This window comes from Leptodactylus fuscus, chromosome 7, assembly GCF_031893055.1.
Source record: "Leptodactylus fuscus isolate aLepFus1 chromosome 7, aLepFus1.hap2, whole genome shotgun sequence".
Lineage (NCBI taxonomy): Eukaryota > Metazoa > Chordata > Amphibia > Anura > Leptodactylidae > Leptodactylus > Leptodactylus fuscus.
Genome location: NC_134271.1, coordinates 16,047,824 through 16,075,153, shown reverse-complemented (window position 1 = coordinate 16,075,153; position 27,330 = coordinate 16,047,824). Strand labels below are relative to the sequence as shown.

The 27,330-nt window shown below is 43.2% G+C and overlaps 1 protein-coding gene across 1 annotated transcript in view; it reads left to right on the top strand.

The window, feature by feature from the left end:
* Nucleotides 1–476: 476 nt before the first annotated feature.
* Nucleotides 477–27,330, top strand: part of EXT2 (exostosin glycosyltransferase 2) — a 47,984-nt gene continuing 21,130 nt past the window's right edge. Inside the window, exons 1-8 of the mRNA XM_075281194.1 lie at nt 477–578; nt 1,798–2,362; nt 3,461–3,550; nt 3,698–3,811; nt 4,583–4,778; nt 5,242–5,381; nt 5,474–5,567; nt 17,458–17,589. Of these exons, the coding sequence (XP_075137295.1) occupies nt 1,827–2,362; nt 3,461–3,550; nt 3,698–3,811; nt 4,583–4,778; nt 5,242–5,381; nt 5,474–5,567; nt 17,458–17,589 (1,302 nt within the window). The 5' untranslated portion in view covers nt 477–578; nt 1,798–1,826. The remainder of the gene's footprint in view (nt 579–1,797; nt 2,363–3,460; nt 3,551–3,697; nt 3,812–4,582; nt 4,779–5,241; nt 5,382–5,473; nt 5,568–17,457; nt 17,590–27,330) is intronic.

Here is a 27,330-nt window from a genome sequence, read left to right as displayed (position 1 = left end):
TTGATTACTGATACCGGCTCATGAGTCCTGGGGGCGGTCCTACTGAGTGACAGAACCTCCTACTGGACTCTTAAGCCTAGAGGAAGCAGTCATTTACTCCAACTACCTTATCGTCCTACAAAGAGTATTTGTATATTACATATCAAGACAGAGGACGCACGAGGGGGATAAATGAACCCTTTAAACCTCATTTCATCAATTAATATCCATTTTTTTATTGCCTTGATCAAACTTTTTCTCCTATACTCATGCGAAGATTTAAGAGAAATGGTCACTTTATCAATATTTATGTCATAAACAATTAAGTCATCCAGAAAGGGTTAACTATAACTTTTTAGTTTCTGTTTTCGTCACAATTTTCTTCTTCGGCAAAATGGCGGCCGCCACAACTGAAGACATATCTGCTTAAGCGTTGAGTACACGCCCTACACTCTAGCAGCCTGGGTTCTTCATAGACATTCCAGGCGGTGACGTCACTTCCCCACGGTGTGGGTGTCTCCGGCCCAGGGATGAGGTCGGGACTGTGATCGGTGTTAGAGGCGGCCCGGGGCCGGGAGCTGCTGCTACTGGGGGCCGAGGTGAGTAGCCGGGGCCTAGGCCTCGTCGGCAGGGTGTGTGGAGTGTTCTATGTACTTGTGACGCTGCAGGGGGAGCCATGTACTACTACACTACATGTACTGTATAGTTCCATCACTGTATATGGAATATTCTGTGTTATTATCTGTATATTACATACATTGTCTCTGTCCTGCCATCAGTATTACATAGGGGAACACCCTACCCTCATCATGTCCCCTGACAGGTGTCAGCATCACATTGCCATTTGTCAACGCCAAAATGGCCACTCAAAGTTGACACTTTGGGGGAGGGGGTCAATAATAATGTTATTATTGCGTGTCATTGTCCCATTCAACACTTGATGATGGAAAAATTGGGGGGAATTTAAGGGGGTCCCCTCTTAAGCACCCCAGAAGTAACTTGTTACAATTTGTCAAAGCCAAAATGGCCGCTCAGAGTTGTCGTCGACGCTATGGAGCGCGATATTATTGTCGCTGAGGGAGATCGTCCGATTCCACACGTGGTGATGGAAAAAATGTAGGGATTTTTATGGGGGTCCTGTCTTAAGAACCCCAGAAATGTGGAATGTTTTTAAAAAATTTAAAGGGATGTTCCAATTTTAATCAAATGAAGTATAAAAGGGGGAGGTCTCAAGACCAGTGTCGATGGCTGTCGCTATGATATGTCCGACACCCTCACCGATTACACAGGTGCAGGTGATATCACGCTTAGTGGTCACCTGGTATAGCAGCAGCTCAGTCCCATTCAAGTGAATGTGGCCGAGCAATGTGCTGTGCATGGCGCTGTGCTTCAGTGAAGAGCCTGCAGCACTTACCTAAATGCTGCAGCCTCTGTGGGGGTCCTGGGTGTCAACTACCCCCGTCATATCACATATTGATGACCTGTCTTAAGAATATGCTATAAGTCCCGGAAAACCCCTTTAAGAGCTCAGTCCCATAGAAGTGAATGGAGTGGCCAACTAGCTTCTCCATTAATACACGTGCACAATTGGCCCGTGTTCCTGTGACTACTGGTGGTCACATTGGTCAGACGGTTATCCCCCTATAATAACCAAGATACTTTTTCTGAAACTGGAAAATCCCTTTAAATTGAACTTCCCCTTTAAAAAAAATAGGCAAGAATGTGTTTTTTTTTTTCTCTGTCTCAGCTCTGGTGTGTTGAGATTAGATATAGATTACATGTCGGCCATCTGATTATTGTTGGTTTCCGTTCTGGCAGGAGAGCAGGATCGGGGAGGAGGGTCCATTATGTGCGCCTCGGTCAAGTACAACACACGGGGTCCTGTCCTGATCCCCAGAATGAAGTCTAAGCACCGAGTCTACTACATCGCCCTGTTCTCTGTGGTGCTCCTGGGCCTCATCGCCACCGGCATGTTCCAGTTCTGGCCGCACAGCATTGAACCCTCCAGCGACTGGACCATGGAGAAGCGCAGCGTCCATGACGTGCCGGCGGTGAAGCTGTTGGAGAGCAGCCCCCTGCCGGAGAGGGGAGACCTGAACTGCCGCATGCACACTTGCTTCGATGTGTACCGCTGCGGCTTCAACCCCAAAAACAAGGTCAAGGTTTACATATACCCCTTAAAGAAGTACACGGATGAGTACGGCAGCGCGGTGGGCAGTACCATCTCCCGGGAGTATAATGAGCTGCTGACCGCGGTTTCTGAGAGCGACTTCTACACCGATGATGTCAACAGAGCTTGTCTGTATCTGCCGTCTATCGACATGCTGAATCAGTATAGCCTGCGGATTAAGGAGACTGCACAAGCCCTGGCCAAACTACCCAGGTAATGGTATAAAGGTGACGGGTATGTTTTTGGGGGTAGGGGTTAGCAACCGACAGCACTCTAACTTATAGGTTGATGCCCTATCCTTAAGATTGGTCATGAATATGTTATCGGTGGGGGTCTAACACGTGGAACCCTCACTGACCAGCTGTTTGAATAGGCATTGGTTCTCACCAGTGTTGCAGCCTCTTCCCTAGGCTGATGATGTCACCTTTATTGGTCACACGGTACAGTGACTGGGGCTGAGTGGCAATACCAAGCATAGCCACTATATAATGTATGGCGCTGTGCTTGGTATTCATTGAAGAGGTTGCAAAGCTCGCCTGAACACTGGGTTGGAACCCTATCGATTCTGATTGCATGGAAAACCCCTTTAAAGGGATCATCTTGTTAATTTTCTCCCTGTATGAAGTAAAGACCTCCGTTCTTCACATGAGAATTTAGACTGACACTTGTCACCCCAATGACTGAGGGTCCCGGGGCCTGAGTGACCTCTTCATGATTTACAAGGCGCGGTACAGTCCATTTCATAGTGTCCCTGCGGCTCCATCCTTTAAAATGAATGTGTCATGGGCAACGCGGTGGCTCAGTGGTTAGCACTGCAGCCTTGCAGTACTGGAGTCCTGGGTTCGAATCCTGCCAAGGACAACATCTGGAAGGAGTTTGTATGTTCTCCCCGTGTTTGCGTGGATTTCCTCCCATTCTACAAAGACATACTGATAGGGGGAAAAATTGTACATTGTGTTCCTTATAGGGGCTCACCAACTACATAAAACAAACAAATAAATAAAAATGAATGTGTCGTGTAATACCAGGCACAGCCACTAATGAATGTACGGCGCTGCGTCTGGTATTGAAAAGCCTACAGAGCTGCTGCCCTTAGGTTCTTATGTCTTATTTAGCAATGTGTTGTAGGACTGGTGACATTTTATCAGATAAACGCAGCCAGTAAGTGACAGGAAAGACAATTATCTGCGCAGATCTGCAGCCGCCAATCATGGAGAGAGGCCGAATAATGGGGGGATTTGTAGAAAATTTAGAGACCCTCCCGGAATAGTGACCCCGATATGTACATTGACCTGTTTTATTCTTCATTAGATGGGACAAAGGCACAAACCACCTGCTATTTAACATGCTGCCTGGAGGACCCCCGGATTATAACACCGCTCTGGACGTTCCCCGTGACCGGTAAGAAAGTGATCAGAAAAGTCTGTCTTTTTATTATTGTCTACGATTCTGTGATCTGCAGCCCCACGTCCGCATAGGCCACTGTACCGGCCACGTTTATAGATCAGACTCCATACTGGAGCCAATCACTTCTTATCTTCTTTGTAGAGCGGTGCTGGCCGGTGGAGGATTCTCAACATGGACGTATCGCCAGGGCTATGACGTCAGTATCCCCGTGTACAGTCCACTCTCTGAAGTGAACCTACCTGAACGTGCCCCTGGGTAAGTAGTAATGCCAAGCAGATGATTTCTTTCGATCTGTGACGGTGAGATGACCTCCAGTCTGTTCGCTTTTCATTTGCTTATTCTTTATTAAAAGGGATATCTGACTCCCAGGACCCCGCGTGTGAACTTGTTTTGCTTCACAGGCCTTGTGACACCACATCATTGCTCACACGGCCTTTTGGAAGCTCAGTCCCATTCGAGGGAAAACCAGGATCAGCTGCAATACCAAGCACAACCATTATCCATAGTATTGTGCTGTGCTTGGGGTTTTGTGTGTAGAGGTCACAGTGCTCACCCCGTCTCTTCAATCAGCTGGTTCCATATTTCTGGGTGTCAGACCCCTGCTAATCTTCAGTTGATGACCTATTTTAAGGATAGGTCATCAATTAATAAGCCTGAAGAACTCTTTTTAATTCCCTAGTCCCCAGTACATGCCTTGAGTGGGACTGAGCTGATGCGATGCCATGTGACCAGTGAATGTTATGTCATAGGCAGGAGGCTGCAGCGCTTGTGAGTTCTTCGGGCTTATCTAACAACTGATCTGTAGGGGTACCTGGTTTTGCACCCCCACCAATCTCATATTGCCTAAGGATAGGCCATCATTATCTAAGTCCTGGATGGCCCTGTAAAAGAGGTTCTGCAGTAGCCTGAATGGAGGAAGGGTAGCCATATAATACTAGAACATGGAGGGTGACAAACTCTGTTGGCCCCCATGCGAAGATGCACTGCTGAAAATGAATGTATTAACCGCTTCCTCTTTCCCCGCAGCCCTCGCACTTTCTTCCTTGTCTCATCGCAGACGGCCATACATCCAGAGTTCCGCGCTGACCTTGAGTCAATTCGCGCAGAGAACGGAGAATCCGTTTTGATCCTTGACAAATGTAGCAATCTGTCCGATGATTCGCCGCCTCATCGGAAGCGCTGTCACAAGAACAATGTGTACGACTATCCACAGGTCCTGCAGGTAATTACAAAGTTGTACAGGTAGGGGGCGCTGTTGTATTTATTGTGAAGTGAAGGCGGCACAAGCTGCAAGATGTGAGTGAAGCTAAATCAGCATATAATAATAAATTCTGCAAAATTCAGTTTCTCGTATCAGATACGCTTCCAAAAGTTAGAAGGACCTATCCGTAAAGCTGTTTCTGGCTTTTTGCGCCTCCAGAGCTCTTACGTTTTAAATATATGCTATTGCAGGACTTGACATGACCACTAGATGTCGCTGTGAGCAAAGCTTAGGAAATACGATAGTATTTTGCCATTTAATTTAGCCATTAATTTGTAGGTGTAACCAATGGAAACTACAACTACGCCTGCAAAAACCAAGCCCCCGTATATTCACTTAGATACATATTTCCGGTACTGACTCCTCTCTGTAGCCCTGATCTGATGTGCATGAGGCAGGACTAAGTGTTGGTTGTATTTTCCAGGAAGCCACATTCTGCCTGGTCCTCCGCGGGGCCCGTCTGGGACAAGCCATGCTCAGTGACGTCTTGCAGGCGGGCTGTGTCCCGGTCGTTGTCGCCGATTCCTACATTTTACCGTTTTCTGAGGTGTTGGATTGGAAGAGGTAGGAATCATTGTTCAGACACGTTCACACACACAGTTTTCTACAGCAGTTTTAGTGTGTGAGTTGTATTCTTGAATTATATTTTTATTTAGAGCGTCGGTGGTGATCCCGGAAGAGAAGATTCTAGAAATGTACAGTATCCTGCAGAACCTTCCGCAGCGACAAGTGGAAGAGATGCAGAGACAGGTGAGATGAGGGCTGGTTTTATCATAGACGCTAATGAAAATCCTTTCTTTTTATTGCTTAGTGTTATCAGAAGAGACCACAATATCAGGCAGAGAAGCAGTGCTACAGGAAGAGACAGGGAGGTAGTACTATCTGTACCTATATCATTTACATGAAGAGACAGGGAGGTAGTAATATCTGTACCTATATCATTTACATGAAGAGACAGGGAGGTAGTACTATCTGTACCTATATCATTTACATGAAGAGACAGGGAGGTAGTACTATCTGTACCTATATCATTTACATGAAGAGACAGGGAGGTAGTACTATCTGTATCTATATCATTTACATAAAGAGACAGGGAGGTAGTACTATCTGTACCTATATCATTTACATGAAGAGACAGGGAGGTAGTACTATCTGTACCTATATCATTTACATGAAGAGACAGGGAGGTAGTACTATCTGTACCTATATCATTTACATGAAGAGACAGGGAGGTAGTACTATCTGTACCTATATCATTTACATGAAGAGATAGGGAGGTAGTAATATCTGTACCTATATCATTTACATGAAGAGACAGGGAGGTAGTACTAGCTGTACCTATATCAATTACAGAGAGCAGAACTATTTGGAATCACATGAATTTCAAGGAGATACAGGATTTGCAGTACTATCTGAGGCTACATCTTTTCAACGAAGAGACAGGGAGGTAGTACTATCTGTACCTATATCATTTACATGAAGAGACAGGGAGGTAGTACTATCTGTACCTATATCATTTACATGAAGAGACAGGGAGGTAGTACTATTTGTATCTATATCATTTACATGAAGAGACAGGGAGGTAGTAATATCTGTACCTATATCATTTTCATGAAGAGATAGGGAGGTAGTAATATCTGTACCTATATCATTTACATGAAGAGACAGGGAGGTAGTACTATCTGTATCTATATCATTTACATGAAGAGACAGGGAGGTAGTACTATCTGTATCTATATCATTTACATGAAGAGACAGGGAGGTAGTAATATCTGTACCTATATCATTTACATGAAGAGATAGGGAGGTAGTAATATCTGTACCTATATCATTTACATGAAGAGACAGGGAGGTAGTACTATCTGTATCTATATCATTTACATGAAGAGACAGGGAGGTAGTACTATCTGTACCTATATCATTTACATGAAGAGATAGGGAGGTAGTACTATCTGTACCTATATCATTTACATGAAGAGACAGGGAGGTAGTACTATCTGTATCTATATCATTCACATAAAGAGACTGGGAGATAGTAATATCTGTACCAACATTAGTACTGCCTCCTAGTAAATATCTACACCTAAATCATTTACTGGAAGAAACTGGCAAGTAGCACGATCTGTACCTACATCATTTATGGGAAGAGACAGGGAGGCAATACTATCTGTGTCTATGCTATGTACAGGTAGAGACAGGGAAGCAATGCTGTATCTACTTACATCATTTACAGGGAGCAAGTACTATCTGTACCTACATCATTTATGGGGAGAGATGAGGAGCAAGCACTATCTGTACCTACATCATTTACATGGCCAAGGTGGAAGTACTATCTGTACCTACATCATTTACAGGGAGCAAGTACTATCTGTGCCTACATGATTTACAGGACCAGACAGGGAGCAAGTACTATCTGTGCCTACATCATTTACAAGCAGAGACAAGGAGGCAGTACTGTTTCTTCCTACATCATTTATAAGAAAATGTAGGTAGGCAGTACAGGAGACCTGGATGGGGAACTATCCAATTTACACAGTATTGTAAGGAAGACATGGAAAAATAAGCAAAAATTTTAACACACAAAACTAACACCATAGTAAAGTGAACAGATCCGCTCCCAGCCAGCTTCCACCAGGTTCGTTATTGCCTGGCTGCAGTTCACTTCAGTGCCTGTAGATGGCACTCTAGGATTTCACGTTTCACCCCCGCCAGGCTGTGACAGGCTCATTGCCATCTTGTAATCAGCATTTCCGCACGACTCTCAGCCTCAGAACTGCAGAATTAGCAGAAATGGCGGCATTAATGAATGTACACGGCCCTTGGATGTGATTTCAGTCGATACTATCCAAGATTTCTCTGGATCAGGGAGACTTTGTGGACGTCACCCTAATGTCTGACTGTCAGCATCTCTTATTTACTCCCCTCCTTATCCCTTAGTCTTCCTCTGGCCCTTTGTCAGGGCTTTTGCAAAACAAGGCAGTGAAGAACGCCGTGTGAATAGCAACCTATAAAGCTTTACTAATCAGTTTTTTGCAACGTTTCACCTATTTTGTGTTCCGGTTATGATTCCCTATCCCCTCTGTATTGGACCCCTGCTGATCAGCTGTGATGAAGAGGCTGCTGTGTTCAGGTCAGCGCTGCAACTCCTTCACTACTTGCTAAGCACAGCGCCATCTATTGTATAGTGGCTGTTCTTGGTATTGCACCTCAGCTCCATTCACTTGAATGAGACTGAGCTGCAAATAGGCCATGTGACTGATGAGCATGACATCACATGACTGCGGAGCATGCACAGGTATTGAGGAAGAGAGAAAATAACTGAGAAAGTTGCAGAATTTTTTTTGATTCGGAGTTAAAGGGTTCACTACGATTTTTAGTTCAATGGATGATCTGTTGGAGTCCAATCCCCAGGACCCCCACGGATCAGTTTCTGTTTCACAGACCATGACCTGTTCACAGCTCTAGTGAATAAGGCTGAGCTGCAGTACCAAGCTCAGCCACTATACAGTGTATGGCGCTATGCTATTGGCGAGGACTGAAGAAGCCGCAGCACTGACCCAAGTGCTGCGGTCTACTATGTTAAAGATAGGTCATCTATTATTTAGACTTGAAAATCGCTTTAAGGGCGTTCTCTGGGTCAAAATTGATGCCTTATCCTAAGAATAGGCCATAAATATCAGATTAGTGGGGGCCCAACTCTGATTGTAAGTGGCACGGGACCCCCGACTTCTGCAGACACTTCTCTGTATATGTTGCAGAGATCAAGCCTGGTATTGCAGCTTTCTGCAGCTCAGTCCTGTTCATGTGAATGGGACAAAGTTGCAATGAGTTCCAGCACAACCACTACCAAAATGTAAGCCCTCTGGGGGGTGTCATGGCCTCAGTTGCCCGGTCAAATGGGACGAGAGTCGGAGTTACCTCCGACCCCGACTGTTAAATCTGGATGTCAGCTGTGCTGTGCCCCTGATCTCTGGGGGGGTAGAACACATTCAGTACTCTGTAATATTAAGATGGACGGTGGGAAGGGGTTAAAGAGATCCCAAAATCAGGACTTATAACCTATAGGTATCTGATCGCTGGGGGTTTACCGTGGGTACCATCACCGAGAATGGGTGTCTTGTGTTTAAATAGAGTGGTGGTCGATTCAAATAAGGGATATGGAGACCCATTCTGGTATTTGGTAAGGGTCCCGGTAGTGGGGTCCATATTGATCATACTGTGCATAGGAGATAAGTATTGAGTATGGGGCCACCCCTTTAAAAGGGTTTCCTGGGACTTTAATATTGAGCAACCCTTCCTTTTCTTAGGCCAATGACATCATGTCCAGTGGTCATATTCAGATAAGGGTCTGAGCTGCAATACTGTGCACAGCCACAATCCAATATGTGGTGCTGTGTTCGGCAAATAGCCTTTTAGGCTGAAGCCAGAAGCTGCAATTGCAAATTGTGTTTTTTTTGTTTTGTTTTTTTTTTGTAGCTAAAGCCAAGAGAGGCTTTACGTCTAGATTAGATATAGCGCCACCTGCTGTTCTTTTAATTTTCTTTGACAATGTCCACCTGTAAGAAGAAGCCACTTCTAGTGCAAAGATTCTCATGGACCCGAGTGATAGGAGTAACTGAGCGCGTGTGACCACCAGCCCTGGATACATTAGATGGACATTCTCAAAGAGAATCAAAAGAACACCAGGGGGCGCCATAACATCTATGTCAAAGCAATATGGAGCAGATTTTTGTATTGAAAACTTCTTCTGTGTGTCCAACCTAACATGTAATGTAATATTTAATCATGGGACGGCCCTTTAGGCGCCCCCTTACGTAGGACCGCCATTGCCGGTGACCTTTCTATAGGGCACGGCGTAGATTCTGTTACCGAAAATGGTTGGAAATTGAGGAATTTGCGCTGATTGGTCTTGATGTTGGTTTCCAGCGGAGGAGGCCAGACCCCCAGATCAGGTAGGACAGGAGTGCGGATTCTGACAAGTGAAATAGTATCTGCGGAGCGGGCGCAGCATGTGTGGGTCAGGGGGCCTGGAGAGGTGTAAACAGATCTGTGATTTATCTGCGCCGCCGCTTCTGCTCGCAGGATTTCATTGGGCCGCTGAATTTTGCTTGAGTAACCTCTGACCCCGCCAGACTCTGAAGTGCGGTTACTGACAGGCCAGCTCTCCTTTCAACTCTCCCCTCCTGGCCTCATTGTGTTTTTTAGGGGGGATGTCTGGGCACAGCGGGGTTCCTGCAGCGGGAGAATCTCATTCTTTCCTCTCTGCGGGGTGCCGGGGATAGGGAGGTTGGAAAAATAGTTTTTCCTAGGAAATTTCTAACCTGGAGCAAACTGGAGAATGACGTAATTTCATGTAGTGACTGGCAGGTGGCGCAAGAGCATCTGCCCTGTTAAATAGGCATTCTTAAAGGGGTTGTCCAGTATTGATGACGCATTTGTACGAGGATGGCCTATACAACCCATGGCCAACTTTTCACTTGACCGTCTACCATGTAATATTACATTCCCCCTGTAGGTGGTGCTGTAGGGGAATTGCACTGCTGTCTGCGCCTTCCTTAGCTGCTGGACCGGGAACGACTATTATATTAAAAGGATATTCCAGGACTCGCTGCAAGCTCTTCACTCGTTATCGAGTACAGCGCCGTAGATAGTGTACTGGCCTTACTTGGTATTGCAGCTCAGCCCCATACATTTGAATGAGACTGAGCTATACCAAGGTTGTGTGACCAATGGAGGTGATATCACTGCCTGAGAAGAGGAAGTGGAGCTCAATAATCTCGGACAACCCCCTTAAACCCCCTTTTATTCAGTTTCCTTACATTATAGGGGCGGCCATCTTGCCTGCGCGTCTCCATTTCTCTGTTAACAGTATTTAGTGATCTGCTTTACAGCACAGTCATGGCCATAGGCAGCAATAGACTCCTTGAGGCCTGTGGGAAAGTTTTCTAGAAGGGAGGAGGAGGAGTTAAGCTGTGACCTCATCTATTCACAGTAGTGATGTCATGATGGCTCAGTGGTGTTATCTATAGCGGTGTTCTCTTCTATTATAATACTTCCTGTGATGTAAATGACGTAACTGCTGCAAAGAAAATCATTACAGAATTGGCAAGTGTCTGTCTATTATTAGGCTTAGTGACCAGAGTGAAAATTGCAGGATATTGAACTTTTTGAAAAATATAGATGGAAAATTCTTTAAAATATCATCAGAAGTTCTTCAGAATGAAGATTTGGTTTAGAAAATGTCATTTTCTGGGGACACGTTCCATTTGTCACCCTGATAAGTTGTGTTATAATCCCTGGCGTCAATTGGGCACCATTGGTTTCTGCTGTTTTAGCCGTCCACGTGTCCGTTGTCCTGATCCTCCCATGGACGTGAACCTAGTGTCTCATGTATTCGTCACTGATTTTGATGGGTTTTTGGGTCCAATCTGATGACAGTCCTTCCTGCAATGCAGCGGAACGGGTTTACGCAACCCCGACACATGGTACGGAAAAAATTTCCAAAAAATTTTGTCCGATTGGAAGGTATATAAAAAGTTCTGACTTCTGATATAAAAGATCTGGGCGGAACACGACCTCAGGAGCTGGTAAATTGCCCTGCCGGTCGGAGCAAAGTTGCAGGAGGACGTGCCGCAAGTTACCGCCGCGTCCCCTTGAGACTTTCACCAGGGGATTGAGCTTAATAAGTAGGAAAGAGACCCCGACTACCCTTCAGATCTTTTCTCCCCACTCCTTGACCCGCGCTCCTTCGAGCCCATGAAGAAACGGGGTGAATGATGGCCGGGGGAGCCCTGCGAAAAGAATTAAGAAGGAAAACAGGGCTTAGGTAACAGAAGAAAAGAGCGCCCTGCGCCGGTCCTGGGGACGTCCCCCCCCCCCCCCCCCTCCCTCCTCCCCTCTCACAGCAGAGTTAATCACAGCCCAAAAGCTGAGTTATGGCCGGGTCGTATGTAAAACGTCAGCTATGATTTGCCACTGAATATTTAAAGTGTGCAGCCCTTAATTTAAAACCCAAACCTTGCGAGCTCGGAGCGGGCCCAGTCAAATTAGGAGCTGCCTAACAAGGCCGGTCCTGGGAGTGATGGATGACTGCTGGCACCGCGCCCGAAACCGCAGCACTTTTAAAGGGATAGAAAGCTGGAAAACTGTTTGTTTTGCAGAAATAAGCTTGGACAAGTGGCAGCGCTGGAAGCTGATAGATGACGGGGCAAGGCTTTTATGTACCGCAAGGTTGGGGGGGGGGAGGAATAACCCCCAGGATTTACACATCCGCAATGTGTGCACCGCTTCTGTCTGTCATAATGAGAGTGCATAGGAGTGAATGTACAGGACTCTGCAGGGGCAAAGGTAGCATGGAAGCAAAGGGAGCAGATACCCCGGGGCCCAAAACCTAACGGGACCCATTTACATTTATAAGGTGCAGGTTGTGGCGACTATAGAAGTGCCCAATATTATTACTGCACTTATATCCTGTGTATATTATAACTGCAGGTGACATCACTGTGTGTATTATCCTGTACTGTGACATCACTGTGTGTATTATCCCTGTACTGTGACATCACTGCGTGTATTATCCCTGTACTGTGACATCACTGTGTGTATTATCCCTGTGCTGTGACATCACTGTGTGTATTATCCCTGTACTGTGACATCACTGTGTGTATTATCTCTATACTGTGACATCACTGTGTGTATTATCCCTGTACTGTGACATCACTGTGTGTATTATCCTGTACTGTGACATCACTGTGTGTATTATCTCTGTACTGTGACATCACTGTGTGTATTATCCTGTACTGTGACATCACTGTGTGTATTATCTCTGTACTGTGACATCACTGTGTGTATTATCCTGTACTGTGACATCACTGTGTGTATTATCCTGTACTGTGACATCACTGTGTGTATTATCCTGTACTGTGACATCACTGTGTGTATTATCCTGTACTGTGACATCACTGTGTGTATTATCCCTGTACTGTGACATCACTGTGTGTATTATCCTGTACTGTGACATCCCTGTGTGTATTATCCTGTACTGTGACATCACTGTGTGTATTATCCTGTACTGTGACATCACTGTGTGTATTATCTCTGTACTGTGACATCACTGTGTGCATTATCTCTGTACTGTGACATCACTGTGTGTATTATCTCTGTACTGTGACATCACTGTGTGTATTATCCTGTACTGTGACATCACTGTGTGTATTATCCTGTACTGTGACATCACTGTGTGTATTATCTCTGTACTGTGACATCACTGTGTGTATTATCTCTGTACTGTGACATCACTGTGTGTATTATCCTGTACTGTGACATCACTGTGTGTATTATCCCTGTACTGTGACATCACTGTGTGTATTATCTCTGTACTGTGACATCACTGTGTGTATTATCCTGTACTGTGACATCACTGTGTGTATTATCCCTGTACTGTGACATCACTATGTGTATTATTACTGTACTGTGACATCACTGTGTGTATTATCCTGTACTGTGACATCACTGTGTGTATTATCTCTGTACTGTGACATCACTGTGTGTATTATCCTGTACTGTGACATCACTGTGTGTATTATCCCTGTACTGTGACATCACTGTGTGTATTATCCTGTACTGTGACATCACTGTGTGTATTATCTCTGTACTGTGACATCACTGTGTGTATTATCTCTGTACTGTGACATCACTGTGTGTATTATCCTGTACTGTGACATCACTGTGTGTATTATTACTGTACTGTGACATCACTGTGTGTATTATCTCTGTACTGTGACATCACTGTGTGTATTATCCTGTACTGTGACATCACTGTGTGTATTATCCCTGTACTGTGACATCACTGTGTGTATTATCTCTGTACTGTGACATCACTGTGTGTATTATCTCTGTACTGTGACATCACTGTGTGTATTATCCTGTACTGTGACATCACTGTGTGTATTATCCCTGTACTGTGACATCACTGTGTGTATTATCCTGTACTGTGACATCACTGTGTGTATTATCTCTGTACTGTGACATCACTGTGTGTATTATCTCTGTACTGTGACATCACTGTGTGTATTATCCTGTACTGTGACATCACTGTGTGTATTATTACTGTACTGTGACATCACTGTGTGTATTATCTCTGTACTGTGACATCACTGTGTGTATTATCCTGTACTGTGACATCACTGTGTGTATTATCTCTGTACTGTGACATCACTGTGTGTATTATCCCTGTACTGTGACATCACTGTGTGTATTATCCCTGTACTGTGACATCACTGTGTGTATTATCCCCATACTATGACATCACTGTACACATCATCCTTCTTCATTATATAGACTAGAGTTGTTGCTGACATGTGAATGGAGGTTTCAGTAAAACAGAGTTGCAATACCAAAATCATCCTGTGAGACGTGTGGCGCTGTTTCTGTGTATTTGCACTATACTCCTCCTTGCTCTTTAGTCCCCTAGGTCACAGGCTTTTTACACATGATAAAACCTGAAGCACTTTGGTCCAGAGAACTATACGAGGTATCTATATCCTGCCCAGCGGTGCCATATACCCTCTTGACTTGTAAATACCAACTATTGTGAAACATGTAAGGCCTGTGTGTCGGCACCAGCTTGTTGGGAACAAGGGATGGGCCCTTAATGGGCTGTTAATCTTTATGACTGGTCCTGGCATGTCTTGTCTCTTCCTGTCTATATATTCGGATACTTCCCTTGGGGGGGTTTATACCGCAGCTCGGTGTGGGACAGTTTACGAGATTTACCCAGTGACCCTGTCCATGAGGGCCCATCCTTATAGTATCAGTTGTAGGAAGTTTATAGGGTCGGGGCCCCTCGATGGGCTGATCGTTAACTATACCGCTCTGTAATTTACTAAGCAAATAGACGTGTAAGGGGTTAATGCTGCAGCCCTATAGATGGCAGCACTGAAGCAGTTAACCGTGTATAGTCTGGACTGTCTTATTAGTCCGGCACGTGGACTGTATGACTGTCTATTAGACCGGCACGTGGCCTGTGATCGATTGATCGATCTGTCGTCCCATATTGACGACATTATTCCATTGCGATATTATATATGGGTTTATTACCCATATAAAACTTTCGCGCACCCCTTAGCTTTTGCTGTGCACCCCGCGACCCCTCCACCCTCGGCTGTCTCTCCCCTTCACATGCAATTTCCACAAGGGCCACTGGTAAACCCTGGAGGCTGTAAATTAAAACCACTTTATTTGATAGTCCCCCCGCCCGTCGAGGGCCCCCCTCTCTCCTTGAGACTTTGTAACTCAAGAGGCTTACAGCATGAGGTCAGCATCCCTGAAGGTATAATGCTTGGCAAACCGGGATTTCAGTGCAGGAATTCTGGGAAAGGACGGATGAGTTTTTGGAACTCTGGTTACAATGTAACGTGCAAGCGCTCTGATCCTAAAGAAAAACATGATTCAGTTTCTTCTCTGCGGTCGCGGCGGTTAGATAGGAACGGGTTCAGCGCATGATGTCATGTACAGTCTCCGAGAGTGTCAGTCTCCCTGGCCCCGCGACCTCCGCTGTAACATCTACAAGATGATGATCGCCCAGTGCGGAACAATCTAACCGATGGGAAAATAAACACAGGACGTATACATTTCATCCCTTCTATAGGATCGCCTCGCCCCAGAGTTAAAGCAGAATGACATCCCCGTACCTTATTACACAATTCTACTGAACGGTCCCATTAACGTCAGAGATGCAGGAAACGTCCGGAAAATATGTAGGGGAAAAGATAGCGTATACTATATACTGTTATAGACTCCTTCCCATCATGGTCTGACCTAGTTTGGATTGTTTTTAACCCTTCTCATGAGCTTCTAGTTGCCCCCCTGCAGAGTAAAGGGAACATGACAACTACAGTGTACGTCTGCATTATAAATAAGGTTGTCACTCGTGTAACTTATGAGAAAGTAAAGGTGAATGTCTATGTAACACTAACAGTGAGTAAACTATAATACCTTATCCTATGAATAAGAATATAACTACTATAATACTGCTCCCTATGTACAAGAATATAACTACTATAATACTACTCCTATGTACAAGAATATAACTACTATAATACTGCTCCTATGTACAAGAATATAACTACTATAATACCACCTCCTATGTACAAGGATATAACTACTATAATACTGCTCCTATGTAAAAGAATATAACTACTATAATACTGCTCCTATGTACAAGAATATAACTACTATAATACTGCTCCTATGTACAAGAATATAACTACTATAATACTGCTCCTATGTACAAGAATATAACTACTATAATACTGCTCCTATGTACAAGAATATAACTACTATAATACCACCTCCTATGTACAAGAATATAACTACTATAATACTACTCCTATGTACAAGAATATAACTACTATAATACCACCTCCTATGTACAAGGATATAACTACTATAATACTGCTCCTATGTAAAAGAATATAACTACTATAATACTGCTCCTATGTACAAGAATATAACTACTATAATACTGTCCTCTATGTACAAGAATATAACTATTATAATACTACTATATACAAGAATATAACTACTATAATACTACTCCTATGTACAAGAATATAAGTACTATAATACTGTCCTCTATGTACAAGAATATAACTATTATAATACTGCCTCCTATGTACAAGAATATAACTACTATAATACTGCCCCATGTATAAGAATATAACTACTATAATACTGCTCCTATGTACAAGAATATAACTACTATAATACTACTCCTATGTACAAGAATATAACTACTATAATACCACCTCCTATGTACAAGAATATAACTACTATAATACTGCTCCTATGTAAAAGAATATAACTACTATAATACTGCTCCTATGTACAAGAATATAACTACTATAATACTGCCCCTATGTACAAGAATATAACTACTATAATACTGTCCTCTATGTACAAGAATATAACTATTATAATACTACTATATACAAGAATATAACTACTATAATACTACTCCTATGTACAAGAATATAAGTACTATAATACTGTCCTCTATGTACAAGAATATAACTATTATAATACTGCCTCCTATGTACAAGAATATAACTACTATAATACTGCCCCATGTATAAGAATATAACTACTATAATACTGCTCCTATGTACAAGAATATAACTACTATAATACTGCTCCTATGTACAAGAATATAACTACTATAATACTGCCTCCTATGTACAAGAATATAACTACTATAATACTGCCCCATGTATAAGAATATAACTACTATAATACTACTCCTATGTACAAGAATATAACTACTATAATACTGCTCCTATGTACAAGAATATAACTACTATAATACTGCCTCCTATGTACAAGAATATAAGTACTATAATACTGCCCCATGTATAAGAATATAACTACTATAATACTGCCCCCTATATACAAGAATATAACTACTATAATACTACTCCCTATGTACAAGAATATAACTACTATAATACTGCCTCCTATGTACAAGAATATAAGTACTATAATACTGCTCCTATGTACAAGAATATAAGTACTATAATACTGCCCCATGTATAAGAATATAACTACTATAATACAGCTGCTATAACTTGTTATATCTTCTCTCCAGGCTCGCTGGTTCTGGGAAGCCTATTTTAGATCTATGAGATCCATTGCTTTGACTACACTGCAGATCATCAATGACAGAATCTACCCGTATGCAGCGAGATCATATGAGGAATGGAACGACCCCATGTCTGTGGTAAGAATTTTTTTGGTGATATTTTCCGTATAGAGATATCATTTTCAACAATAGACTACGACATGCACTGATTTTCCAGCCATTCACAACAGGAGCCTTATAGGGTTGGCCCAAATTGTAATGTTATAGGGGTTGACACAAGTTTTAAGTTTATTCCCTATCTGCAGAGTCTTTCTGATCATGAGAATGGCAAACTTGTACTTTGCTATGTGGTAGTGTGCATGCTCAGCCTGCCTTTCTATACAGATGGGAAATGGATGCCTATTCTCTAGAACGTAGGATCCCAGTGTTTGGACCCCACCAATCAGAATGTTAAAACTTGGGCAACCCTTTTAAAGTTGAACTTTTTCCCTTTTCTAATAAGCCCAATGATATATCTCATCTGGCACTGCCACCCTGAGCATTCTGGGGTTTTGTTTATGCAAATTTGTTCAGCCATTCCATAGATATAAGCCTTGTTAATGTTAATGCAGATTAGGGCTTAGATCTGTGGAGCAGCTGAACAGATTTGGGTTCACAAAACATCATAATGCTCATTCTTCTTTACAAATCATTCTACACAAACAGTATTCACAAACATTGATTCCCTTTATGAATACATTACATTACTTATCCTGCATTATACTCCAGAGCTGCGCTCACTATTCTGCTGGTGCAGTCACTGTGTACATACATTACATTACTTATCCTGTATTATACTCCAGAGCTGCGCTCACTATTCTGCTGGTGCAGTCACTGTGTACATATATTACATTACTTATCCTGTACTGATCCTGAGTTACATCCTGTATTATTCTCCAGAGCTGCGCTCACTATTCTGCTGGTACAGTCACTGTGTACATACATTACATTACTTATCCTGTATTATACTCCAGAGCTGCGCTCACTATTCTGCTGGTGCAGTCACTGTGTACATATATTACATTACTTATCCTGTATTATACTCCAGAGCTGCGCTCACTATTCTGCTGGTACAGTCACTGTGTACATACATTACATTACTTATCCTGTATTATACTCCAGAGCTGCGCTCACTATTCTGCTGGTACAGTCACTGTGTATATACATTACATTACTTATCCTGTATTATACTCCAGAGCTGCGCTCACTATTCTGCTGGTACAGTCACTGTGTACATACATTACATTACTTATCCTGTATTATACTCCAGAGCTGCGCTCACTATTCTGCTGGTGCAGTCACTGTGTACATACATTACATTACTTATCCTGTATTATACTCCAGAGCTGCGCTCACTATTCTGCAGTCACTGTGTACATACATTACATTACTTATCCTGTACTGATCCTGAGTTACATCCTGTATTATACTCCAGAGCTGCACTCACTATTCTGCTGGTACAGTCACTGTGTACATACATTACTTATCCTGTACTGATCCTGAGTTACATCCTGTATTATTCTCCAGAGCTGCGCTCACTATTCTGCTGGTGCAGTCACTGTGTACATACATTACATTACTTATCCTGTACTGATCCTGAGTTACATCCTGTATTATACTCCAGAGCTGCGCTCACTATTCTGCTGGTACTTTCACTGTGTACATACATTACTTATCCTGTACTGATCCTTAGTTATATCCTGTATTATACTCCAGAGCTGCGCTCACTATTCTGCTGGTACAGTCACTGTGTACATACATTACATTACTTACCCTGTACTGATCCTGAGTTACATCCTGTATTATACTCCAGAGCTGCGCTCACTATTCTGCTGGTACAGTCACTGTGTACATACATTACATTACTTATCCTGTATTATACTCCAGAGCTGCGCTCACTATTCTGCTGGTGCAGTCACTGTGTACATACATTACATTACTTATCCTGTACTGATCCTGAGTTACATCCTGTATTATACTCCAGAGCTGCACTCACTATTCTGCGGGGTTTTTCTTGTTCCTGTATTTTTATTATTAGTACATAAAATATATTTGTGAGTTCAGCTAGTAGATCAGACTATTTAGGGGAATCTTTAAGATGCTTTGACTTAAAGGGATCTTTCCTACTGACAATGTACTTATTAGATGGGTTGCCCCAGGTTATTATAGATATTGGGGACTAGGTTGTAATACCTCACACAACCTGTGAACTGGGGTGGAGCTGTTTTTTGGGGGGAGGGTTTAAGTAAAAGTTTTTAAAAGAATCAGTCATGTTCTTGAAACCCTTCACAATCTGTCTAATATAAAAGATAGACTTGGAGACGGCGGTAACGTAAATTACACGGAGAACTTTGCTGACATTCTGGATAGTATTTGGCAGGGAAATTATTATGTCTCAGATCTGTAAGTAGGATCGCAACTTTTTTTTCCCTGTTTTATAATATTGTGCTATTTTAGGAAAGTTTTATTATCTTCTGAAGCAGAGCAGCCACCTCGTGCGTGTGACAACTGCATTATGTATACAGATGTGTGTATACGGTTATATACATGTAGTAGCAGACATGGCCTTTGTTAGCTGGCTTTTATAGGCTCCATATGCCCACAATGGGCTTAAAGGGGTGTTCCAAGTTTTGAAGTTATTCCTTATCAATTGTGTAGGGAATAACTTCATAATTGGTGGGGGTCTAAGTGATGGGACCCCTGCCGATCCCTAAAACAGAGGTCCGAGTTCCCTGTCCTATTGGAGCAGTAGGTCCTTCACGTGCCTCGCTGCTCCATTCGCTAAGGGAATGCCGAGTACCGCTTTTTTGGTCCATGACCTTTAAATCATGTGCCCCCTTTAAATGGGAGTCTATCAGATCTAAAGGGCCCCTAATACTAATAATAGCACTGTATGGGGGTCTTTGTTAGAAGCAGAAACCTAAATCCAAAACAGAGAGAGTTGTCGTTTTCTGGTTGTACAAATCAAACTGCAAGTGCACTGGAGGCGGGGCCTGATTTTCCAGAATTGCAAATCAGATCCTGCCCCCAGTGCACTTACAGACTGATATGTATTTGTATATCCCGAAAAATCCTTTAAGAAAAGTCAGTTTTCTGATGCAAATCTACAAATTCCGTGATTCCCTTCACATGGATAAAACTTAATCAGCCTACAGCCACCACTAGGGGGAGCTATTGAAAGATAAAAGTTTTACATGCTGGTATTAGGGTCATGTCCTAATTGTTACATCGTGAACATCGAGCAATGGGGTGGTTACAGTCTTGGCTCTCCATGATAGGACGGCTTTCTATGGATTGCCCGTCATCGTAACCACTGTATTGACCCCATTTACAACATGGTACGTTATGTTGACCTGTAATAACCTTGCCTGAACTCAATGCGTGATTTATTTTCTCGCTCATCCCGCCGCAGCCTCCATTACTCTTTACCCTTATAATTCGAGTCTTGTATCCTACAACAGCTAGCTCTCTGTACGCGTCACATGCAGCAAATGGGCCGCACCAGGAATCATCTGATACTTATTATCTGACGCACAAAAGATCTTCTCTCCAGGCTGCTGTGTCAGAGGAATTATATTCTGCCGGTCACGTTGTGTGGAAGCCGCTCCCAAACCGCCCTGCACGTTTACTCCGCCGACCGTGTGATTGATACCTTATATCACATGATGATATAACCCATCAGATATCCACCAACCAAACTGTTAAATAACCGCGCCAATGCGAGTGGCAATGTGCATGTATCAGCTGCATAAAGTATAGAAATGCCTGTGATATTACAGATAGTCAGCAACATTTATGGGCAGCTGTAGCTCTTGTTTCTGTCAAAAATATAACTACTATAATACTGCTCCTATGTACAAGAATATAACTACTATAATACTACTCCTATGTACAAGAATATAACTACTATAATACTGCTCCTATGTACAAGAATATAACTACTATAATACTGCTCCTATGTACAAGAATATAACTACTATAATACTACTCCTATGTACAAGAATATAACTACTATAATACTACTCCTATGTACAAGAATATAACTAATATAATACTGCTCCTATGTACAAGAATATAACTACTATAATACTGCCCCCCTATGTACAAGAATATAACTACTATAATACTACTCCTATGTACAAGAATATAACTACTATAATACTACCTCCTATGTACAAGAATATAACTACTATAATACTGCTCTTATGTACAAGAATATAACTACTATAATACTGCTCCTATGTACAAGAATATAACTACTATAATACTACTCCTATGTACAAGAATATAACTACTATAATACTACTCCTATGTACAAGAATATAACTACTGTAATACTACTCCTATGTACAAGAATATAACTACTATAATACTACTCCTATGTACAAGAATATAACTACTATAATACTGCTCCTATATACAAGAATATAACTACTATAATACTGCTCCTATATACAAGAATATAACTACTATAATACTGTCTTCTGTCCACAAGAATATAAATAATACCCCCTCCCTCACACACCTTACGGAGATGAATACCGTTACCTTATTAGTTCCCCCTATGGACAATACATTGTAAAAACATTGCACACAAAAGCAGTCCACAAGCGCAATGATTTGGCCATGTAGGGGTTACTGTGGCTGGTGCCCTTTAACCAGCGCAGGATGAGAATCATACTGACATTCTTTCTCAGACTATGCTGTGGAAATACATTGTGCATAATTGGAGAAAAAAAAAAAAAAAACTAGAATAAATCAAGACTTTCCTTTTTGTAAGGTCTGGTAATTCATAATTGAAACCACATTGATGGTTGAGGGGTTGGTATTTAAGAAGAAGGAAAAAAACATGAAAATACCACGAGAAGCTAAAATGAGCCGTGTACTCCATCCGTCATGACAGTCCAGTCACAGGGCAGCGCTGAGGGATAGCGGCGGGGGCAGCAGCGGCGCTTTTATCAGCTGAACGTAACCGCCAGACTCCAGCTCTGGATGATGGAGCTCTGCGTCTTATACTTTACTAAATGTCTTGCCAATTACTCCCATCATAGTGCTCGTCGTCACTCGTCTGTCATACAGTAGTTGGGGAGCATGTGACTGAAGGTGTCAGTGACTAATTCCCAGATATCACCAGTGGTCGACAGATTGTTTTAGCATGGACTGACGGGGCCCCTTGGTATCTATAGATGCCCCAGTAATGCCGAATTATTGGGTACACTATGACAACTCTTATAATACAAGAGCCGCTGCTGTGATCAGGTGATCGCTGTAGATCGAGCTCCTAATTCCAGCTCTACATTTCTTCTGCAGTGGCCACTACTGGGGAAATATAGTATTACAGGCATCCACTCAAATAAGAGCAATTTCCTAGTGGAGTATATGAGGAAAGATAAGACGATGCCTTTAAGTGGACACCCAATTAATGGGTTGGTAATTAGTTTGTAATATGTCCCTCACTATTTTAACCCTTCAGAGGTAAGGAGCTGCGTCACATGGCTTACTTTTCTGCAATCTGGACCCCTATAAGAATAACTTTATTTAAAGGTGAATTCTGGCAATATGAAGTTATCCCTATCTAAATAATAAGGGGCAACTTGACCCCCCAATGATCATCCCAGTGTTGAATGGCGTGGCAGGTTGGGCAGCTCGCACCACTCCAATCCTTTCAATAGGAATGCTTGAGATAGCCGAGTTCTGTGTTTCAGACACTCCCATTGACGTGAATGGACCTGACCTGCCGATCCAACTAACCCCCCATTTCTATTGATCAATGGGTCTCCGGATAGTCAGACCCAACGTCCGTCTTATGAGCCTACTCTTACTCTTCATCCTCTGCCCAAACTTCTTAAAGACCTACCAAAATGCCAATCCAGTTCCCTAGAAAAGAAAGGTGGACCCATATGTAAAAAAAATTTGGGAAAATTCACAACGGATCCTCGTCAAAGTTGGTCTTGTTGGGGGTTCTTGTCCTTTATTTGTTCAGCTATCTATAGATGGGCCGCTCTTCCTTCTGGCTTGTCTGACTTAAGCTCATTTGCATATTATTCCCATAAGTCATTGCCTCGACCTATATAGCCGTGGGTTCTCTGTAGGTCTAAGCCATCTCCTCCAGCCAACCCTTCCCATCTTCTGTCCCGACCCTTACCCAGTTCTCTGCAGATGGGTCACCTATCTTTCTAGCTAATTTGCATACATTTTCCCATGAATCATTGCCTGAATACAAATCTCCATACATTGTCTTGAATCGGAACTGTAAACCTAAAACGACTGTAGACAATGTAACACTATAGGCAGAGTTGACCTGTACGACGTTCTTCGGCCACCGATTTCTGGTGACTTTCAGCAGTCACAAGATCTCTGCGGAAACCACCATTAAAGCCTTGGTCATTATTTCACACCCTGTCACGGTTTCGGGGCCGCCTCCACCTACTTCCTCCACCTACAGCCCCACTCTTCAGCCGCCCTTGAGTTATAGGCTTTGCCGGTGCCTGATTTCTCCTTTTGAAGCCCAGGAGGTCAAGAGGTCTCAGACAGCAGACGGCAGACAGGGGGTCGGCTCTTCGTGGCACTTGAGAATAAGTCCTAAAAGGCCCATTAGCAAGTGTTTTTTTTCCTTCCAGGGGCCACTTGTTAACTGGATGCCTTTAATGGCCGGCCCGTTCCCAGCGGCTGTCGGAGTGTTAATGACTTAGCAGCATGGGATGAGGTCCATTGTCCAGCCATGGGGCATCTCCAGTTCATGGTGCCCCCTTTTCTATCCCTGTCGGTTGATTTTCAAGGGCGGCTGCGTCCTTCGATGTCCTCTTGGGGTCAGCAGGTGGCGACGGACAGCTGCAGGGTTCCTGTAGATGTTATATCTGGCGTTCGGGCAGCACCTGCTAATTACCGGGATCTGTCTCATCTTACTGGGACACAAGTGCTGGTTTCATGTGGGGATCTATGTTCAGAGCTCGCTGCCACCTCCGAGGTCACAGTTCCAAATTATTTGGTAGCAGGTATGCAAATTAACGGCTCCAAATATTCCGTTAACTAGACGGGTCTCAATTTGCACCTTGTATGAGGCTGTCATTCTAAATGAGTATATGATGGCACACAAGTTGCTGCGGCGTTGAAAATGGAAAAATGCCCCCTAAAATCAAAGAATATCCCAGTAAAAATAAAGCCTTAAAGGGGACTTTTCACTAACTCCCCCACCTCCATTGCTTTGCATCCTTCAATAGGCGCCGCTTCGGTGATTTTGACGCAGTTGGAATTTTTTCTGTAGCACCTTGCCTTCCTGAGCAAACCCTGCTGTTAGTTTTGGCACCCCATATGCTAATTAGGCTGTCAGGGTAGTCTAGGACCAGCCCCTCTTACAATAGAAGCCTAATTAGCATAGTAGGTGCTGAAACTAACAGCACCCATTGCTCAGGAACGGAGGGGGCTAGAGGAAAAATTCCAACTGCAGTGGAATTGGTAGAGCGCCACCTATTGAATAATGGGAAAAAAGTGGAGGCGATAAAAGGTCCCTTTTAGAGCATCTTCATCTGGGAAAGCTGGGTAGAAAACACTGAAGAGATTTATGGATTGTCCCAGCAGCACAGAGTCTTGTAGGAGAGCGGTATGAAGTATTGATGGAAGCTGCAACCTGTGGTGCAATGACGGAGACACTGATGTAAAATGGAGACTAATAATGAAAGGAGCAGAACAGAGTATTTCAGATATAGACTGAGATTGTATAAATGTATATAGTTAGTCTCCTGGGGACAAAAATGTCCCAGCTGCACAGAGTATTTGAGGAGGGGCGTGTGCTAACTCTCTCGGGTGCAATGACCTGACCATTAATGTGACTTTTAGTGCAGACAGAGCTGGGACAGGTTCCTGATGTGAAATGAGGAATGTAGTTAGTGGAACGAGCAGCGCAGAGTATTTCAGGAAAGTCCTGTGCTGACTCAGCTGTAGACCGTGGAAATGATCAGACTGTTATTGTATGTTTATAATCATTACCTGACTGCATATGACAGGAAGGAATGTCCCTGCAGCACAGAGTATTTTAGCAGAGGAGTATGCAGCATTGCTGGGGGCTGCCACCTGTCCTTCTTTGTGAGGACACAGCTACACATGACGGGGGCAGCATCATAATCTGAAGTGAAGAATGGAGACTGGTAATGGTAGGAGCAGCACAGAGGATTTCAGGAAAGGTATGTGTACGGTCCAGTAGTGATGACAATCTTGCATAAAAAAACACATTTTAGGAGACAAAAATGGCGTCCCGGCCTTCTCGGAAAGTGATTCAGCACTGAGCACAGCGAATATTTAGAGCGGAGGCGGCTCTGTTGTAAACTCCGCTCCTGGGTCACATCATACACCAAGGTGCTGTGAAGTTTGACTTGTTTATACCGCGCTCCACAACAGTCTAATTGGTAGTGGCACAGCCCGCTGACTGGTTCCATATGCACGGCCATGCTTGTGAATATGCATCAGCGTGAGGAGTCAATAAATGGGACAATGGGGCCTTGTGTACGGGGGAGCTGGAGGGGATGTGCAACTCCGCAGGGCTGCCCCCTGTTCACAAATGATTGTGACTTTAACATGAAACACAAATCGGATCACATGGAGGTAGCGTCAGGTTCTTAGCACAGAGCATTGCTAAATATAGGCCCCCTCTGTCATCCAGCAGATGCAGCAGACCTTAGTGTACGGAGATGCTCGTCCAGCTACACACGTATTGTACGTCAAGATACTGTATATGGTGTTCAGATACTGCAAGTGTAATAGCCTGGTGCACTGTTCAGACAATACCGGTAATAGTTAATCTCCCTGACTCCTGCTTAGTACAGTGTGGGCGCGGAGTATGAGAGGAGAATTCCCTTATTGCTTTATTTGCAATGTCCCTTTTAAAATTCTGTTTAGCTATAGACATGAGATAAATGTATCATACTCCAGAGCTGCGCTCACTATTCTGCTGGTACAGTCACTGTGTACACACATTACATTACTTATCCTGTATTATACTCCAGAGCTGCGCTCACTATTCTGCTGGTACAGTCACTGTGTACACACATTACATTACTTATCCTGTATTATACTCCAGAGCTGCGCTCACTATTCTGCTGGTACAGTCACTGTGTACACACATTACATTACTTATCCTGTATTATACTCCAGAGCTGCGCTCACTATTCTGCTTGTACAGTCACTGTGTACATACATTACATTACTTATCCTGTATTATACTCCAGAGCTGCGCTCACTATTCTGCTGGTACAGTCACTGTGTACATACTTTACATTACTTATCCTGTATTATACTCCAGAGCTGCGCTCACTATTCTGCTGGTACAGTCACTGTGTACATACATTACATTACTTATCCTGTACTGATCCTGAGTTACATCCTGTATTATACTCCAGAGCTGCGCTCACTATTCTGCTGGTACAGTCACTGTGTACATACATTACATTACTTATCCTGTATTATACTCCAGAGCTGCGCTCACTATTCTGCTGGTACAGTCACTGTGTATATACATTACATTACTTATCCTGTATTATACACCAGAGCTGTGCTCACTATTCTGCTGGTGCAGTCACTGTGTACATACATTACATTACTTATCCTGTACTGATCCTGAGTTATATCCTGTATTATACTCCAGAGCTGCGCTCACTATTCTGCTGGTACAGTCACTGTGTATATACATTACATTACTTATCCTGTATTATACTCCAGAGCTGCGCTCACTATTCTGCTGGTGCAGTCACTGTGTACATACATTACATTACTTATCCTGTATTATACACCAGAGCTGTACTCACTATTCTGTTGGTACAGTCACTGTGTACATACACTACAGCCTTG